The sequence below is a fragment of the Rhinatrema bivittatum genome, chromosome 2, assembly GCF_901001135.1.
Source record: "Rhinatrema bivittatum chromosome 2, aRhiBiv1.1, whole genome shotgun sequence".
Classification (NCBI taxonomy): domain Eukaryota; kingdom Metazoa; phylum Chordata; class Amphibia; order Gymnophiona; family Rhinatrematidae; genus Rhinatrema; species Rhinatrema bivittatum.
Genome location: NC_042616.1, coordinates 261,687,781 through 261,704,430, shown reverse-complemented (window position 1 = coordinate 261,704,430; position 16,650 = coordinate 261,687,781). Strand labels below are relative to the sequence as shown.

The 16,650-nt window shown below is 51.0% G+C and overlaps 1 protein-coding gene across 1 annotated transcript in view; it reads right to left on the bottom strand.

The window, feature by feature from the left end:
- The window catches only part of TOP2B (DNA topoisomerase II beta), a 777,593-nt gene that overhangs the window by 27,301 nt on the left and 733,642 nt on the right, over window positions 1-16,650 (bottom strand). Inside the window, 1 exon segment of the mRNA XM_029589448.1 lies at window positions 5,841-6,239. Within this exon segment, the coding sequence (XP_029445308.1) occupies window positions 5,841-6,239 (399 nt within the window).

Here is a 16,650-nt window from a genome sequence, read left to right as displayed (position 1 = left end):
AAGGATAAGCAGGATGGTAGTCCTCACACATGGGTGAATATGTAGATCCAGGCTGTTGCCAACATAGGCAGTATTTAACAGGTGTAAACATGCACAACAACTAGTGCTGCTAGAACATGGGAGACAGCCTGCACCCAAAGAAAGGGAGCGAGGTAGGAAGAGTTGGGTTTTCATGGCTGAAAGAGATTACGGAGGAACAACTGACCGAAATGACTGTCATGTCGTCCATCCTTGTCCAAATAATATTGAGAGGCAAAGCTGTGGAGGGAACTCCAGGTCGTTGCCCTGCATATCTCATGTACAGGTACCACACACAAGTGAGCCACGAAGCTGACATGGCTTGAACCGAATGAACCTTGACATGGCCTTCAAGTTGCACTCCTGTTTGTGCATAGCAGAAACAAATACAGTCCACTAGCCATTGGGATATGGTCTGTTTAGACACTGCGACTCCTAACCTGTTCCTGTCAAAGGAGACAAAAAATTGAGTGGACTGGCGGTGAGGTGCTATTCGTTCCAGGTAAAAGGCCGGGGCCATTTTGCAATCCAGAGTGTGCAGGACATGCTCACTCTGGTGAGAGTGTGGCCTTGGAATAAAGGTGGGCAGGTTGAGATGGAACTCCATGACAATCTTTGGGAAGAACTTCGGATGAGTATGCAGAACCACCTTATCATGATAAAATTTTGTATAAGGTGGATACGACACTAAAGCCTGAAACTCTCTGACCCTGTATGCTGAGGTGATCACCACCAAGAAGATGACCTTCCAGAATAGGAACTTTAGGTTGCAAGATCTCAGGGGTTCAAATGGCACCCTCAAGAGATAGGTCAAGACCACACTGAGATCCAAGGAGACCGCTGGGGGTTGTATTGGGGGCTTAAGCTGCAGTAGACCTTGCAAAAAATGCCCTACAAGCGGATGGGAGAATATAGAAGCACCCTCTACCCCCCGATGATATGCTCCAAAGGCACTAAGATGAACTCTCACAGAGGTGGTTTTCAAATCAGCCTCGGAGAGGTGCAACAGGTAGTCCATAAGCCTTAGTGTGGATCACGAGAATAGGTCCAACCTGTTACCCTCACACCAAACTGATCTCCTCGTGTAAGTCTTCCTGGACTCCACCAGGACTTGAGACACTATCCGACAGGCCCAGGGCCTGCAGGGTCACCTGGTCAACATCCATGCCGTGAGGGACAAGGCTCGGAGGTTGGAGTGTCATAGTCTGCTCTGATCCTGCGTGATCAGGTCTGGGACAGTCTCCAGCCGGATCGGAGGATGTGAGGAAAGGTCCTGCAGAAGTGGGAACCAGATCTGGCATGGCCAAAAAGGCGCAATCAGGATCATGGTGACTCGGTCCTGCTGGAGGTTTTGGAGAGTCTTCAAGACCAGTGGCAGTGGAAGATAAGCGTACAGGAAGTCTATGCCCCAGTGACACGAGAAGGCCTTCGACACAGACTCCTTGCCCGCTCAGACCAGGGAGCAGAACTGATCTACTTTCTTGCTGTCCGGGGAAGCAAACAGATCTATGTCTGGGGTTCCCCAAAGGAGGAAGATGCGGTTCGCAACCTCCTGTTTCAGGGACCATTTGTGGGGCTGGAAAGTCTGACTCAATGAATCTGCCAGGATGTTGTCCATCCCTGTGAGGTACATGGCCCGGAGAAAAATGCTCTGCGAGAGACCAAATCTGCACTGCTTTCTGGCAGAGGAGGAACGATCCTGACTCCCCTTGCTTGTTTAAGTACCACATCGCCACTTGGTTGTCAGTTTGACCCAGGACTATTATGTTGTACATGTGATCTCAGAATGCCCTTAGGGCGTATCTGGATCGCCCGCAGCTCCAGGAAGTTTATCTGGAGATGCCGATCCTGGGCGGACCAGTGGCCCTGAGTACTGAGGCTCGCAACATGGGCCCCCCAACCCGTGCGAGACGCATCTGTGGTGAGAACGATCTGGGGCTGAACGACCCTGAAAGGCATCCCCTTCTCCAGACTGGACAGGGTTTCCCACCACACGAGAGTTTGTCGAAGTACAGTGGTGATTAAATGCACTGAAAGCGCAATGTCCACTGTGCCCTGCGCATGTGCAGCCAAGCAAATGGCGTGACATGAACATTGCCGCCATATGGCCCAAAAGGCGCAGAAACTGGTGCACCGAGACATGAGGACTGTGTGAGATTACCCTTGCCAGAGAAATGAGGGCCAATGCTCGGTCCCGAGGCAAGAAGGCCTTCCTCTGGACAGTATCGAACCTGGCTCTGATGAAGTCAAACTGAAGTGATGATTGAAGGTGGGATTTCGGGTAGCTGATGAGAAATCCTAGGTCCTCCAGAGCATGTATGGTGGAATGCAGGGAATGCACTGGAGTCACTCTTGATGAGTCAGTCGTCAAGGTAGGGGAAGACATGTACCTGCTGCCTCCTGAGATAAGCTCCCACCACTACCAGGCATTTTGTAAAGATGCGGGTGCCAATGCCAGGCCGAAGGGCAGTACCTGATACTGGTAGTGTCCCCCTTCTACCATGAAGCAGAGATACTTCCGGTGACCGGGAGAAATGGAAATATGGGTGTTTGTGTCTTTTAGATCGAGGGACCAGAGCCAGTCCCCAGCCCTGAGGAGAGGAATGAGTTCCCAACAAGACCATCTTGAATTTTTCTCTGACAAGAAAGTGGTTTAATGCCCTTAGATCTAGTACGGAGCGAAGGCCACCGGTTTTCTTGGGAATCTGGAAATACCTGGAGTAGAACCCCTCGCCCTGCTGGCTTGGCGGCACAGGTTCAATTGCTCGAGCCATTAAGAGCGTGGAGAGTTCTAATCAAAGTATTTGCTGGTCCTCTGAACATCTCCACTGAGGACACAAAGGAGAATGAGGAGGAGTCCGCTGGAAATACAACCTGTACCCCTGCTGAACTATGGATAGGACCCATTGATCTGAGGTGACTGAAATCCATCGATCGGCGAAGAACTGCAGGCGGCCCTCTACTAGAGGATCGGTTCCCTGGGGTAGGATTTGCTGGCTCAAACTCCCTCGCCTCCAGACAACACCCAGTGGTGGGGTTCTGTGGTGGGGCAGGTCGAGGGGCACGTGGCTGTTGTGCCCTTGGTCTAGCTGGTGTTCATTGGAGCTAGATGCCGGCAGGTAATAGTTTAGTGGCCGGTAAAACGGGCATCTTGCATATTGTCTGGGCAGCTTCTTGCCTGAGAACTGAGGCTCCAAGGTGCTAGCCAATAGCTGTTGAAGGGTTTCGAGACAGTCCTTCAGTTGCGTTACCGCCTCCTTAATTTTGTCCCTGAAGAGATTCTCCCTGGTACAGGGTAGATTTGCTAGACAATCCCATACTTCGGGTCGGAGGTCAGAAGTGTGAAGCCAGGCCATGCACCGAGCCCCAGAGCCGGACGCCGCAACTCTCACTGCAGTTTCGAACATGTCATACCCAGAGCGAACTTCGTGTTTGTCACATTCCAGGCCCTGTTGAATTACCTTCTGGAAATTGACCTGAAACTGTTAAGGGAGGTGTGCCTCCATGCCCTGGACTTGTTTCCAGAGATTTCTGGAGTATTGGCTCATATAGAACTCATAATAGGCAATTCTGGCTGCCCTCATTGAGCCCTGGAAAACCCATCTTCCAAGAATGTCTAGGGCTCTAGGTTTGGTGCGCATGACCAGGAGGATCTGAAGCATGAGTTCACAGCTGCTTTGCCTTCTATAAAGCTGATTCTACCAACATTGATTGGTGTGGAAGTTGACGGAATTCAAAATCTGTGGTAGGATGGACCAGACAGATAGCATCAGTCTTCTGGTTCACAGGTGGGATGAAGATGGGATGTTCCCAAATTCGGACTACTAGCTCCTTGAAGATATCGTGTACTGGCACAGCCACCACTTCCTTAGGAGCGTCAATGAATTGCAGAACCTCTAACATTTTGTGCCTAGAATCCTGCTCTGTTAAAAGCTGGGAAGGCACTGACTCTGTCATGGCCTTTACAAATTCAGCAAAGGTCAAATCCTCTGGTGGAGAGGGTTCGGAGGGCAAGTCTTCAGAATCTTCTGTTGAGGAAATGGATGCCTCTACCTCCCAGGGATCATAGAGGGTATCCTCCTCACTCTGAATGGAGACAATGGAGGTGGGGCCCCCAATGAGGCTTTATGCCGAGACCCTGATGGACTTGGGGGCATCATAGGAGCCAGTGTAGGCACCGGTAAAACGGCCCCAAGAGCCCCTGGAGCATTGGCGGCTCTGATGGCATCAGGCCTGAAGGCCCCTGGAGGGCAAGCACCGGCCGGGGTGTCGGGGCACCATCGACCCTGATGGACCTTCCTCATCAGAGGAATCACTCACTGGGATAGGCACCGGTGGTGGCAGCGGCAATGCACCCTTCCATAACGAAGGAACTCAAGGCATCAGGGCTGGCTGCGTCGGTAAGACATCGAGCAGCAGGTCCAGTCGCTCCAACAGAAGCACAAGTACCGATGGAGTCGGCTCCTGTGGCGGTCCTGGTGGAATGAGAGGCTCGATGCCCTGTAGGGCACAGCTGACCGCCAGCCACACACGTCTCTCTAACTCCTCCTCAAAGGCTGTTGAGGACAGGATGGCTTGAGGAGGCGCCGGCAGTGCAATCAGATTGCCCCCAGAACCATGGGGGAGGGAGGGGGGACCAAACTCTTCACCGGTATCGGTGGGGATCACCAAGGTTTCTCGGGCTGTTCAGAGAGTACAACGTCCTCAGCTTGGGACCACTTTGGGGGAGGCACAGACGATGTCGGGGCCTTTCTGTGGTCCGAGGCCTTCGATGATGAAGACTGGTGATGGTGCTTCCTGGACTTTTCTCGGTGCTCAGCCCGGTCCCTTCCCGGAGCTGAGGGAGATGGAGTGGAACCTGATCTGGAACATGAGGATATCGATCTCTGACGATCCCCTGCCCCTATTTTAGGACCAGGACCCAATAGCGGAGAGGATACCGAGGGGGTCGTAACAGAGATATTCTTATGCTGCGGTGTCGAAGTCCCAGATGCTGATGTCGATGGCTCCGATTTCTTGGCGCCGAATAATTTCTCCATTTTATCCAGGTGTGCCTGACAACCTTTGCGGGTCATCTGGGCACAAAGGTCACATGCAATGCTCCCAGGCACAGGACACAGACCTCATGGGGGTCTTGTGATGGACATGGTCAGAGTACTGGGGAAACGGTGAAAGCCGGATGACGCCATGGGAAAAAGCACTCAACGTGCAGTTGACGGCCAGCGGCCACCAGGAGGCGACACCATTAGTAATCGACCACAACCTACAAGAGAAACTTACCAAGACTGAGAAAAAACCCTGAAAAAATGCAGAGGGACCTGATGGGACTCGGGAAATAGAAGATTGTTTTCCACAGCAAAAAAGCGTGAGCTCCATACCTACGAGGCTTCAGGTTTGTGGAAAAAGAGAGACTGAAGAGGGACCCTGCATGGACACATGGATAGTGGCATGCTGGGCATGCTCAGTGTGTCAAAGTTTCTAGACACACTGAGCATGCCCACTTTTCCGTGCCAGACTCCTGAAGACGTCACCCATATGTGAGGACTACCATCCTGCTTGTCCTTGGAGAACATAGCAGGAATGGCAATTACATCTTCCAGGTAGCAGCTTTATCTCACTTGCAAAGACATTAAGGCTGCTCGCGTTTAGAAAGCTTGTAAATAGGATTCTCGAGAGCTGCTGTATGTCCCCCATCTAGTATTTAATTCCTTGGCATCAGAAATGGAATTTGTAAACTGAGAGTGCTATTAAATATTTACAAGCATGCGATAAAGAATGCAATGTAAGCCACTGAGAAAGATAAAGTGGGTTTGCTATCTCACCTTTGGGTACTGCAGCCTTCTTTGGCATGCCAAATTCTAAATTTGATTCCAAGTGTACAGGATCTGCCTTTTTTGATTTTGGTGGCCTCTTCGGCTTAGGGGCAATCTCTGAAGATAGGAAGCCAAATTCTAAATCTGAATCAGAGTGTGCAGGCTCTGTCTTTTTTGGCTTTGGAGGCTTTTTCGTTTTGGAGGTTACATCTGAAGATTGAAAGCCAAATTCTGAATCTGAATCTGTATGTACAGGCTCTGTCATTTTTGGCATTGAAGGTCTCTTCAGTTTGGGGGTAGCATCTGAAGAAAGGAAGCCAAATTCTGAATCTGAATCGGAGTGTGCAGGCTCTGTCTTTTTCAGTTTTGATACTCTCTTCGGCTTAGGTGCGTCTAAAGATAGTTTTGCTGCAAAAATAGTAAAGGCAAAAAGTAGCCCATTAGTAAAAATGTTATAGACTTGTATTTATTATTCTAAACAGCTTTTTAAAAATTGACAGTTCTTGGGTTTTAAAAAGGTGCAAAAACATAACTGCACACATCTGTTTCACTACTCCACATAGTCATAGGAAAGCTACTAGACTTTATCCACATTACACACTTAGTTTAATATGTTGAAAGGGAGTGACTTTTTAGCACACTAAAATATGAAATTTGTTAAAAGAAAATCAAAGCAGCAGGGTAGAGATGATATCTTTACTAAGCTAACAAATGTTTTAAAATACAAGCTTTGAGGGCTATTAAGGAGCAAAGAACTTTAGTGGTTCTGAAAGCATGCATTTTAAAATCTTTCTGACTAATTAAAAAAAAAACGTGTGTGCGCCCATAAATGCGTGTATTGGCATGTGAGCAGAGATAAGCTGCAATTTTATACTGAACGCGTGCATATCATTTAAAATACCCCTTCCATGCGTAATCTTAATAGGCGGCTCCAGTAAATGTCCCGCACACATTATCAACAGAGTTTTTGCGACTTTTACACACATATGCTCACACAAGGGAAAGCAGAGTTGCTTACCTGTAACAGGTGTTCTCCAAGGACAGCAGAATGTTAGTCCTCGCACATGGGTGACATCATCAGATGAAGCCCAGCACGGAAAACCTTTGTCAAAGTTTCTAGAAACTTTGAATGACACACTGAGCATGCCCGGCATGCCACTATCCACACGTTCACGCGGTGGTCCCTCTTCAGTCTTATAACATAGAATACAGGAAAAATAAAATAAGAAAACGAAAGAAACCCAACTCCACAGGGTAGCGGGTGGGTGTCGTGAGGACTAACATCCTGCTGTCCTTGGAGAACACCTGTTACAGGTAAGCAACTCTTTCTCCAAGGACAAGCAGGCTGCTAGTCCTCACACATAGGTGAATATATAGCTACAGACTGCTCCCAATATAGGCAGTGTTTAACGGGTGCACAACAACTAGAGCTGCCAGAACACAGGGAGCACGTTTGCACCCAAAGCAAGGGCCCAAGCTAGGAAGAGTTGGATTTTTATGGCTGAAAAAGTTTTCGGAGGACTGACTGGCCAAATTGACTGACACGTTGGTCACCTTTGTCCAACGTGTCCATCTTTGTCCAGAAAATAATGAGAGGCGAAGGTGTGGAGGGAAATCCAGGGCACCGCCCGACATATTTCGTGAATGAGCACTGCATGTAAGTGAGCAACTGAAACAGACATAGCTCGGATTGAATGAGCCTTAATATGATCTTCAAGCCACAAGCCCGCCTGGGTGTAGCAGAAGGAAATACAGTCCGCTAGCCAATGGGACAGGGTCTTCTTAGACACTGCGACTCCCAACCTGTTTTGGTCGGAGACAAAAAGCTGAGTGGACAGGCGGTGAAACGCCGTTCGTTCTAAGTAAAAGCCCAGGGCCCTTTTACAATCCAGAGTATGCAGGGCACGCTCACCCTGATGAGCATGCGGGTTAAAAAAAAAGGTGGGCCAGACAATGGATTGATTGAGATGGAACTCTGTGACCAACTTTGGAAGGAGCTTTGGGTGAGTACGCAGGACCACCTTATGAAAGAATTTCATGTAAGGGGATTATGACGCCAAAGCTTGAAGCTCAATGATCCTACGTGCTGAAGTGATCGGTACCAAGAAAACGACATTCTAGGAGAAGTACTTCAGAGCACAAGACCTCAGGGGCTACAAAGGCTCCTGCATTAGACGGATAAGGACCACAATGAGGTCCCAAGAGACTGCTGGGGGCCACAGAGGCTTAAGCTGTAGCAGGCCTTGTATGAACCACCCTACAAGTGGATGGACAGAAATGGAAGCACCATCCACCCCCAGGTGATATGCTCTCGTAGCACTAAAGTGAACCCTTACTGAAGTTGTTTTCAAGCCAGCCTCGGAAAGGTGCAGCAGGTAGTCCAAAAGCCTTGGTGGGGAGGGGCACGAGAATTGGTCCAGACCGTGCTCGTCACACCACACCGAGAACTTCTTCCACTTGAGGTTGTTAAGACCTCTTCATGAAGGTTTCCTGGATTCCAAGAGAACCCAAGACATGCCCTCTGAAAGGCCCAGGGCCTGCACAGTCACCCAGTCAACATCCAAGCTGTGAGGGCCAAGGCTTGGAAGTTGGGGTAGCATAGCTTGCCGTAGTTCTGAGTGATCAGGTCTGGAGCAGTCCCCAACTGGATCGGATGGAGGGAAGCCAGATGCTGTACAAGAGGGAACCAGATCTGGCGCGGCTAAAAGGGCACAATCAGGATCATGGTGCCTCAGTCCTGCTGGAGTTTCTGAAGTGTTCTGGAGATCAGCGGTAGGGGAGGATAAGTGTACAGTAGACTGGCGCCCCACTGATGGGAAAAGGCATCCAACATCGATCCCCTGCCCGGTTGTCCCAGGGAGCAGAAGCGATCCATCATCTTGTTCTCTGGGGAAGCGAACAGGTCTATGTCCAGGGTCCCCCATAGGCAGAAGATGCGGTTTGCAATCTCCTGGTTCAGGGACCATTCATGGGGACGGAAAGCCCAACTTAAGAGCCTGCCAGGATGTTGTCCGTCCCCGGGAGATATATGGCTCGGAGGAAGATGCTGTTTTGGAGAGTCCAGGACCAAATCTGGACTGCCTCTTGGCAGAGGAGGTATGATCCCATCTCTCCTTGCTTGTTCAAGTACTACATCGCCACTTGATTGTCAGTCTGAACCAGGACCACCTTGTTGAACACATGTTCCCTGAATGCCCTCAGAGCATAACGGATCACCCACATTTCCAGGAAGTTTATCTGGAAATACCTTTCCTGCACAGACCACAGAGCCTGAGTGTTGAGACCCGCAATGTGGGCTCCCCAACCCATATGAGACGCGTCCGAGGTGAGGACAACCTGGGGCAGAGAGACCCAGTAGGGCATTCCCACCATGCGAAGGATCGCCGAAAGTAAGTAGTGATCAGGACACGAGCCCAAAGATCCTGAGTAGCCTGGCACCACTGAGAACTCAGCGCCTACTGCACCCGGCACATATGTAGCCAGGTGAACAGAGTAACGTGAACTGTCACTGCCATGTGCCCCAAGAGGCGCAGAAACTGGTGTGCCGAGATATGAGGGCAACTGGAAACTACTCGGGCCAGGGAGGCAAGGGTCAGTGCTCAGTCCTGGGGTAAGAAGGCCTTCCTCTGGACAGTGTCCAGCCTGAGCCCTATGAAGTCTAGCTATAGCGAAGGCTGGAGATGAGATTTGGGGTAGTTTATTAGAAATCCCAGACCTTCCAGGGCACGTATGGTGGACTGTAGGGAGCATAGCGCCCCCTGTCTGGAATCGCTCTTGATGAGTCAATTGTCGAGGTAAGGGAAGACATGTACACCCTGCCTCCGGAGATGGGCTCCCACTACCGCCAAGCATTTTGTGAAAATGCGAGCGCCGACGCTAGGCCGAAAGGCAGCACACGATACTGGTAGTGTTCTTCCTCTATCAAGAAATGCAGATACCTCCGATCCATGGGAAAAAAGGGGATATGGGAGTATGCATCTGAGATCGAGGGAGCAGAGCCAGTCCCAAGCCCTGAGGAGCAAGATCAGAGTTCCCAACGAGACAATCTTGAATCTTTCCCATACAAGAAAACAGTTTAACGCCCTTAGGTCCAGAATGGGGCGAAGACCACCAGTTTTCTTGTGAATCAGTAAATTCCTGGAGATGAACAGTCTCCCTGCTGGCCAGGTGATACCAGTTCGATCATTTGAGCCATTAAGAGGGCAGAGAGCTCTTCTTGGAGTAACTGCTGGTTCTCTACGGTTCTCCACTGAGGACACGGAGGAGAATGAGGAGGAGTTCATTGGAAATACAATCTGTACCTCTGCCTCACGATGGACAAGACCAAGTGGTCTGAGGTAACTGAAGTCCATTGCTTGAAAAGCTGCAGATGGCCCCCCAATGGGGGGTCAGTGTCTCAGGGCAGAGTTTGCTGGCTCGAACTCCCTGGCCACCAGTCAAAATCCTGTGAAGGGGGGTCTGAGGATGGGCTGGGGCCGGACAGGGTGCACGGGGTTGCCATGCCCTCGGCCTGGCTGGCACCCACTGGGTTCTCGGTTCTGGACACTGGTGGGTAATATCTGCAGGGCCGGTAAAAGGGCCATCTTGAGTATTGCCTGGTAGGCTTCTTGCCCGAGGGCTGGGTGTCCGAAGAGCTGGCTGACAACTGTTGAAGGGTCTCGTGATAGTCCTTCAGTCGTGCCACCGTCTCTTTAATTTTGTCCCCAAAATTAAAAATTTGTCCCCTGTACAGGGAAGATCTGCCAGATGGTCCTGCACTTTGGGCTGGAGGTCGGAAGCATGCAACCAAGCCATGGGACTAGAACCAATGCCAGCTGCTGCAACCCTCATAGCTGTCTCAAACACGTCATATGCTGGGCGTACTTCGTATTTGTCACAGTCAAGGCCTTGTTGAACTATTTTCTAAAACTCCTCCTGAAATTGTTGCGGGAGACGTTCCCCTTATTCCTGAATCTGTTTCCAGAGATTTCTGGAATATTTATTTATTTATTTATTTATTTAAAGGATTTTTATATACCGGGGCTCGTTAGAAACATCACCTCGGTTCACAGTGTAACATAACATAGCAACAAGCTTTACAATAGTTTAATGTCTAACAGAGATAAATCTAAGAGGGTAGGCAGAGATATTATGTGGGAGAACTTCGTGTTTTTAGGTAAAGAAATTAATCAAAGGAGTCTATTTATTCACTCTTAACATGGGGCCGAAGCAGGAGTCTGGAGCCTCTTTGCCTTTTATAGGGCTGATTCCACTACCACAGATTGGTGAGGGAGCTGTCAACGCTCAAAACCGGTGGTGGGCTGGACCAGATAGACTGCATCCATTTTGCAGTTCACTGGAGGAATGGAGATGGGACGCTCCCAGAGCCGGAAGACCAGCTCCTGAAAAATATCATGCACTGGTACCACAACAATCTCCTTAGGAGCATTAATAAATTGCAGGATTTCTAGCATCTTATGGTGAGAATCCTGTTCTGCTAATAGTTGGAAAGGCACGGATTCCACCATGGCCTTGACAAATCCCGCAAAGGACAGATCCTCTGGAGGGGATTTCCGTCTCTACTCCGGCGGGGAAGGTTCGGAAGGTAAATCCTCCAATTCCTTCGTGGAAGAAAAAGATGCCTCATCTTCTCAAGGATCATACGGGGCTTCCCCTTCATTCTGAACGTCCAGAGACACAGGGGGTGGAGCCCCCACTGGAGACCTAAGCCTCAAGCTGAAAGGCCTTGAGGGCATCGGTTGAATTGTAGATGTCACCGAAGGCACTGGTAGAATCTGGGACTGTGGCAGCACCGATGGACCTTCGGGCATAGGTAACGCTGGGGGCATCGAAGGCACCGGCCCCGATGGCCCCGGGATTTCTAGAGGCTGGCAGGTGTCGTGCGCGGCTTGGGCGCTGTCATCCCCGATGGACTCTCCTCATCAGAGGAGTCACTCTCCAGAATAGGAACCAGTGAAGGCAGCATCGATGCTCCCTTTGACTGTGAAAGTGGTCGGGGCATCGGTGCTGGCTGCGTCGGTATGACACCGAGAAGCAGGTCCAGCCACTCCAACAGAGGTGCATGCACCAAACGAGTTGGCTCTTGCGGCGGTGGCTGCCCCGGTGGAACTGGAGGCTCAATGCCCTGCAGGGCCCAGCCAAATGCCAACCCTTCTCCAACTCTTCCTTGAAGGCTGCATCTTTCTCCTGGGTAGAATTCTTGAAAGGCCTACTTACCTTTGTCCACATGCAACCGGCGCCCCCGATGACACAACCACAGCCTCCCTCAGAGGACCCTAACATCCCGGGGCCCTCTAAACCTAGAGAAGTGTCCCATCTGCCTCAAAGCCCCAACATAGGGGACACGGACACCTCGGACAAGGATCAAGACTCCCTGGAAGAAGGAGAAATCCCTCCAGGAACGGAACCTTACCGAACCATGAGGCGGTTCTTCGCCAAAGACGAGCTTTCAGACCTCGTGGCGCACAGCTTGAAAGAGTTCGCTATCCCATGCACAAGTGCCACAGGGGAACTGAAGACGAACCCCCTCCTCAAGGGACTCCGTCAGGTCGCCCGCCATTTTCCTTTGCTGCAAGCTGTCCAACAGCTGATTGACCTGGAATGAGAGTCTCCAGAGGCCACGTTCAAAGGGAGGTGGACCCTGGCAGCCATGTATCCCCTGGACCCCGCTGCCAAAGGTCTCCTGGCATTCCCCAAAGTGGATGCCATGGTCTGCGCGGTTGCTAAGCGCACTACCATCCCAGTCAAGGGAGGAGCGGCACTCAAGGATGCCCAGGACAGGCATCTGGAATCCATCCTCAAACAGTCATTCGACGTTTCAGTTATGTCACTACAGATTGCTGCCTGCTGTACCGTGGTGACACACGCCTGCTTATCTAAGACCAGGAATGCCACCACGCCCATCGAAGCACTAGAACCAGCAGCATCATTCCTCACGGATGCGACCTCCGACCTGGTATGCACCGCAGCCAGAGGCGTTTCGTCCGTTGTGGCAGCCAGAAGACAACTCTGGCTCCGTAGCTGTTCGGCCGACGCAACGTCCAAGACGAGACTCATGAGAATGCCTTTTAAGGGAATCCTCCTGTTCGGAAGCGAACTGGAGAAGTTAGCCGACAAATGGGGCGAATCCCCACTACCGCGGCTACCGGAGGACAAGAACAAGAGAAGCCAGCGCCTCTCTCCCCAAACATCTAAGGGCAGGGGATCACAGCGCTTCAAACCGTACAAAAGTACATATCAAACATCTCGCCCCACAGGCAAGGGCCAGTCCTTTCGGAACAAGCACATCAAAAGGGGAGCCGGCTCTGGCCCAGGCCACAGCCGCACCCTGCAATGAAAATCAGCCGGCCTATCCACAGGAAGAAGCCATAAGGGGCAGGCTTGCCCTATTCTACCAAAGATGGGTCGAGATAACTTCGGACAAGTGGGTCCTAACCATCATTCGAGAGAGATATTATCTGGACTTCCACGGCATTCCACCGGATAAATTTGTGAAATCTCCCTGACACGACCTCTCCAAGAGGATGGCAGTGGAAACCACGCTGACCAAATTGCTTGCCTTAAAGGCCATAACACCGGTGCCCACGCAACAACAAAATACTGGGCACTATTCCATCTATTTTATCGTTCCCAAGAAAGAGGAAACGTTCCGACCCATCCTGGACCTCAAATCCATCAACTGTCACCTGAAGGTCCCTCGCTTCCGCATGGAAACCCTACGTTCGGTCATAAGAGCGATACAGCCAGAAGAATTCCTCATATCTCTGGATCTATCAGAAGCCTTCCTGCACATCCCAGGCCACCATGAGCATCAGCGTTTTCTCGCTTCGCGATCCTGGACCACCACTACCAGTTCTGGACACTACCCTTCGGGCTAGCCACAGCGCCCCGAACTTTCTCCAAAATCATTGTGGTAGTGGCGGCGGCACTGAGGAGAGAAGGAATCCTCGTACACCCATATCTGGTCGATTGGCTGATCAGGGCAAAATCCCCAGAGAAAAGTCATCAAGCGACCCACCAGAGTCAAAACTCTACTGGAGAACCTCGGGTGAGTGGTCAACACGAACAAGAGCTGTCTGCAGCCCTCCCAATCTCTGGAATACTTGGGAGTCTGGTTTGACACCAGACAAGACAAGGTCATACCAACTCCTCCAAGGAGAACAAAACTGATGAACCAATTGTGAAACCTGTTAAGCAGTCTTCGCCCCAAAGTGTGGGACTGCCTCCACATCCTTGGCCTCATATCATCCACACTGGAAGTGATTCCATGAGCAAGAGCTCACATGCGGCCCCTATAGCGTTCCCTACTGTCACGATGGAATCCGATGTCCCAGAACTACTCCGTTCGCCTCCAGTTCCCGGAGGAAATTTGAACCCAGCTACAACGGTGGCTACAAGAAGACCATCTGAGCAAGGGAGTAAGGCTATCCCCACCGACCTGGATCCTTCTAACCACGGATGCGAGCCTACGAGGGTGGGGAGCCCACTGCCAGGAACTGACCGCTCAGGGGCAATGGGGTAAAGAAGAGTCAGGATGGAACATCAACCGACTGGAAGCATGGACAGTCAGACTAGCCTCCTACGCTTCAGTCACAGACTCCAGGGCAAATCAGTCAGAGTCATGTTGGACAACGCCTCGACAGTGGCCTACATCAACCGCCAGGGAAGAACCAGAAGCCAACAGGTGTCCCTGGAAATAGACCCCTTAATGGCGTGGGCGGAATCATACCTACAAGAGATCTCAGCCGCCCACATCGCGGGAAAAGACAACGTCACTGCGGATTACTTCAGCAGAGAAAGTCTAGACCCAGGGGAATGGAGGCTGTCGAACACAGCCTTCCAGTTGATAGTAAACCGCTGGGGAACACCAGCCATGGACCTCCTGGCAACCTGGTCAAATTCTCAAGTTTCCAACTTCTTCAGCCGCAGACGGGAACCACAATCACAAAGGATCGCTGCTCTCTTCCAGACCTGGCCACAGGAAATCCTGCTATACGCCTTCCCACCGTGGCTGCTACTGGGCAGGATCATCCGCAAGATAGAACACCACAAGGGACCAGAACTTCTAGTGGCCCCGGATTGGCCAAGAAGACTGTGGTATGCAGACATGTGAAGACTACTGACAGGGAGCCCTCTCCCTCTACCTCCACACAGGGATCTGCTCTAACAAGGTCCGATCCTCCACAAAGACCCAACTCAATTCTCTCTTACGGTCTGGCCATTGAGAGGATATGCCTGAAGAAGAGCGGATACTCGGGGGCGGTGACTGACACTCTCCTCCAAGCACGCAAGTTTTCCACATCTCTAACCTACATACATATATGGAGGATATTCGAAGCCTGGTGTGAAGACCATGACATCCTCCTGCGGTTAGTCAAAATTCCCACGATTCTGGAATTCCTGCAGAACGGCTTACAGAAGGGGTTGTCTCTCAACTCCATCAAGGTGCAGGTGGCCGCATTGGCCTGCTACAGAGCCAAGGTGGGGGGCAGCAGCCTAGCCTCTCATCCGGACGTCTCCCGCTTCCTGAAAGGGGTCAAACAGATCCGAACACCCCTAAAGTGGCCGGTAGCTTTATAGAAGCTCAATCTAATCCTAGACTTCTAGCAGGAACCTCTTCAGACCCATCCACGGTCTGTCCCTCAGACTACTAACATTGAAGACTGCATTTCTAGTGGCAGTCTGTTCGGCCTGTCACATCTCCGAGCTTCAAGCACTGTCCTGTCGAGAACCATTCCTCAGGTTCACACTGGGATCCATACAGCTACGCACGGTCCCCTCCTTTCTCCCAAAAGTGGTTTCTCACGTCCATCTAAACCAAACCATCTCGCTGCCATAGCCAGACGAGCATAAGGACTCTGAAGAATCTTGCCACCTTCGCCACCTTAATGTCGGCAGACTCCTAGTCCGATACCTGGAAAGGATGGAATTCATACGAAAGACGGACCACCTCTTCGTCCTTCACAGCGGGAAGAAACAAGGGGAAGCGGCCTCGCGGGCAACCATAGCCTGCTGGATCAAAGAAGTAATCAAGGTGGCCTACGTACACAGGCAGGCAAGCCACCACCTCTACAAGTCAAGACCCATTCCACTAGAGCCCAGGCAGTGTCCTGGGCGGAAACCAAGTGGATGTCACCCGCCAAGATCTGTTGGGCGGTGACATGGTCCTCCATCCACACCTTCTCTAGGTTCTACCGCCTGGATGTTCAGGCTCGGGAGGACACAGCATTCGCAAGGGCAGTACTAAGTGGGCCACGGGCAGCCTCCCACCTGGTTCGGGAGTAACTTTTGTACATCCCATTGGTCCTGAGTCTTTCTGCTACACGCTAGGAAATGGAGAAATTACTTACCTGATAATTTCATTTTCCTTAGTGTAGACAGATGGACTCAGCATCCCGCCCACAGCTGCCAACATTCATGGAAACCTCGGGGGACAATTCCCGAGAGCAAGACAAACACGGGTAAGCCAAGCTTCCCTCTAATTAGGACACCCATACCTACCGGGTGTCGGCATTTCTCGAGTGCATTGGCGGTCTCCAGCTATAACCACATCAACCAGTTCAAGTTAATCAAGTTAAAACAAGTTATGCAAGTTAATCAAAGTTAACCAAGTTATTCAGTCACACATATATCCACAATTGCTTTTCGAAGAGAATACTGAAGAGCATGGCGTCCTGCAGGGGTATATGTACTAGGGCTGACATCAGATTGAAATCTGATCTGTCTCCAACTGCTATCAGGAGCACACTATACCCATTGGTCCTGAGTCCATCTGTCTACACTATGGAAAATGAAATTATCAGGTAAGTAATTTCTCCAT